General features: G+C 37.7%; 1 protein-coding gene and 1 long non-coding RNA gene across 2 annotated transcripts in view; both read left to right on the top strand.

Annotated features, from left to right (window-relative positions):
* LOC110266411 (protein ASPARTIC PROTEASE IN GUARD CELL 1-like) lies at positions 7-463 on the top strand. Its single transcript, XM_021111023.1, has one exon. The coding sequence runs from the start codon at positions 82-84 to the stop codon at positions 358-360; it is 279 nt and encodes a 92-aa protein (XP_020966682.1). The 5' UTR covers positions 7-81; the 3' UTR covers positions 361-463.
* The window catches only part of LOC107619803, a 6319-nt gene continuing 4643 nt past the window's right edge, over positions 1699-3374 (top strand). The window contains exon 1 of the long non-coding RNA XR_001615803.2: positions 1699-2492. This is a non-coding gene — a long non-coding RNA (uncharacterized LOC107619803). The remainder of the gene's footprint in view (positions 2493-3374) is intronic.

A 3374-nucleotide genomic window follows, 5' to 3' on the forward strand; every position in this document is an offset into this window, starting at 1 on the left:
GGGACGGCGGTGACGCGGTTACGGAGGGAGGTGTATGAGTGGCTGAGAAGGGCGTTTTTAAGTGGGACTCAGGGGTTGGCGATGGCGAGAGGGATGTCGTTGTTTGACACGTGCTACGACATGTCGTCGATGGGCAGTGTGGAGGTTCCGACGGTGTCGTTTCATTTTGAAGGTGGGATGGTCTTGACCTTGGATGCTAACACTTACCTGATACCGGTTGACTCCGTTGGCACCTTCTGCTTTGCGTTCGCTCCCACGAACTCGCCCCTGTCCATCATTGGGAATGTTCAGCAGCAGGGGACACGTGTCAGTTTCGATCTCGCTAATTCCCTCGTTGGCTTCTCTGCTAACAGTTGCTGATGAGTGATGAGTCATCAACCGATGATTTTTTTATTTTAGATTATTAATTTAACTAATATATGCTATTCGAGAACATGATAAATTTATTATTATGGAATAATTTTAATTTTTTTAATAAATATAAAATAAATGTATTAAAATTTTATTTTTTTCATTTTAAAAAAATTAAATTTATAATTCTAATATGTCTCCTTATAACTATAGTCGTTAGAATATCAATTTAATTAAATAAAATAGGCAAAGAAAATTGGGTTAGAATAAAAGAGAATAATTGAGTAAAAATATTTAATTCGATGCCTCTAATTATTAATCCTCACATTGATTTTTAAACAGAAACAGTATGAGACATTATGTTATCAAACAGACAATTGAACCAAACATTAATTTTAGAGATATTTAACTTAAAACAAGTAGCAGCAATAATCTAAAAAGTAATCACACCGGAAGAAGATGAGATTACCTGGCTAAGCACCAAGATTGGGTCGTACATTGTTGCTACGGACTATAAAATTGCTTTTAACTTTTTTTCACCCACCTATTGAGTTCTTGTGTGAGAAACATAAAGAAGGAGTTATGGTCTATAATCTGGGAGTTGAAGTATCAGCCAAAGATTATTTTTTTTTTTATGAAATGTCATACATGAAGGCTTACTAGTGAAGAGGAGATTGCACAATAAAGATTCACTCGGTTAGTCCCACATGTTCCCACTGCGACAATCATGAGGAATTTGTCTTTCATTGCCTATGAGACTGGTCGTTCGCCATCGATTACTGGAAGCCTGAAAAATCGACGAATTGTCTTCGCCTCCATCCGAAAAAGAACCTTAGAAATGGTGGAAAAAATTAATAGAGTTGCTAAAACAAAGCTTAGATGCAAAACAAAGGTTAATTGAAGCACTAAATCTTACTCGACTCATCTGAAAAGTGCGAAATGAGGTCATCTTTTATATTTTACATATTTAATTTATCTTTTTAATTTTATGTAAAATTTTGATTTTTTTTTTTTTTTATTACATAAGTATCTCTTAACTCGACAGGTTAAGGACAAATTCGTTGCGGATCTGAGCTCTCATTTAAGGGTCTATCGCTAGTCAATGGGTTGCTGTATGTACAAGGCGGAATTCGAACTACTGACACTTGTTTAAGCAGATGAGTGAGCTGATCACTCGACCAATCAAAGTTGGTTTGATTTTCTCTTTCTTTTTTTGGTTTTCAAATGGAGCCTAAGGCCCAAAAAAAAACTAAGCAATTATAGTATGGGGTAATAAGATCCCTCTTGCATCATTAACCAAAAACTGTCCCACTTCTCTAGGAAAGTTATCTAAAAAGTAAACATCTATGGGATACTTAGTACTTTCTTTAGATAGCCAATCATCTACTTGGTTTCTTTCGCTATAGATATGTGAAAGTCTTATCTGCCTATTATCTTCAAACAGAGCTTCTATGCTTCTAACAAGAGGATTTGTTTGCTGTTTTCGTCACTTCTTCTTCCTTAGCACTTGCCAAACCGACCTTAAATCTGTTTCCACTGCTATCCTTTTAAACCCCAAGTCTTTCGCCAATTTTATGCTTTGATAGACTCCACATAACTCATCTTCAAAAGTAGAGCAATGTCCAATGTTCATAATGAACCCAGCTATCCACCTTCCCTCTTCATTTCTAACCACGCCACTGCATCCGACATCTCTAGAGTTGCCAACAGAAGTTTCATCCGTATTAACTTTGACCCATCCCTTCGGGAGAGGCGTTCAGGCTATAAGGATCTCCGTTATTCTTCTTTACTTCCTAAAAAAATTTTATTTTTATCAAATGCCTTTTCATTCTCAACAACATATTGCCTAATAAAAGTCACTGGATCTTGCGGACGCTTATCAGGATAGGTGAAGATTTCTTGATTACGCCACTTCCATAGCTACCAGCAAGCGATGACGAAGATTGAGGTCCAGTCATGCTGGTTTTGGTCCCCTAACTCAGTGGACAGATTCCATCTTAGCCAGTATTTGAATAGAGCTCTAAAGAATTCTTGAATCTTGGAGGGATCAAGGAGCTGTGTCCAAACTCGGGACGTTACAGGGCAGTCTCTAAGAACGTGGATTATGGTTTCAGGGGTTCCGTGACACCGGTGACAATCAGGTGAGCTTCCAAAGATCCTTCTTCTTCTATCTATTGTCATGAATCTTTTATGTGTGATTTGCCAAAGAAAATATTTTATCCTTTGTGGTCCTTTCCAAGACCAAATTAGGTTCCAAACTTCATATTGTGTGTTGTCCTGGGGGATTAGATAATAGTAGGCACTGCGAACAGAAAAATTACCATCATAAGTGAGCGTCCACATTATGGAATCACTTCCCCTTTTATCTCTTGGGGGAGGGGGGGCTGCATGTATTTTCTTTAGAAGTGTTTCTGGCAGCCATTTTCTTAGTCTCTGTATGTTTCAGGTGCCTTCCCTAGTAATTAATTCTCTGACTCTCATATCTTTCTGAATAGAATCCTGATTCAGAATTTCAATTAGAGGGGGTTCTCCTCTGATCCACACGTCTTTCCAGAATCTTATGGTTCTTCCATCTTCTAGAGAAAAACTTATATTTTTTTTGACATCTTCTGCAATCTTAACCAAGCTCCTCTAAAATTATGAATCAATAGAAGGGCTTCTCATTTCATAGATTAAATTTAGCTTCCTTCCATACTTACTATACAAGACATTTGTCCATATACTATCTTGCTCATTGAACAGCCTCCACACAACTTTCATGAGGAAAGCCTGATTCATTTTCACAATTCGTTTAAATCCAAGTCCCCCCTCTCCTTTGGCTCTTCATGTAGTATCCCACTTTATCATATGTATTTTTCTTGAGTTACCTTTCTCTCCCCATATAAATTTCTTCTGTAGTTTCTCTATATCAGTGCAGACCCCTTTAGGAATTTGCATATGCATCATATCAAAGTTCAAAGACGGGGCTATTACTGACTGTGCTAGGGTGACTCATCCTGCAAAGGACAGACAAGAAGCCTTCC

This window comes from Arachis ipaensis, chromosome B09 (assembly GCF_000816755.2).
Source record: "Arachis ipaensis cultivar K30076 chromosome B09, Araip1.1, whole genome shotgun sequence".
In the NCBI taxonomy this organism is placed as follows: domain Eukaryota; kingdom Viridiplantae; phylum Streptophyta; class Magnoliopsida; order Fabales; family Fabaceae; genus Arachis; species Arachis ipaensis.

Excerpts from the sequence above, each read along its gene's own strand:
- LOC110266411 (XM_021111023.1), top strand. The coding sequence starts at position 82 with ATGGCGAGAGGGATGTCGTTGTTTGACACGTGCTACGACATGTCGTCG.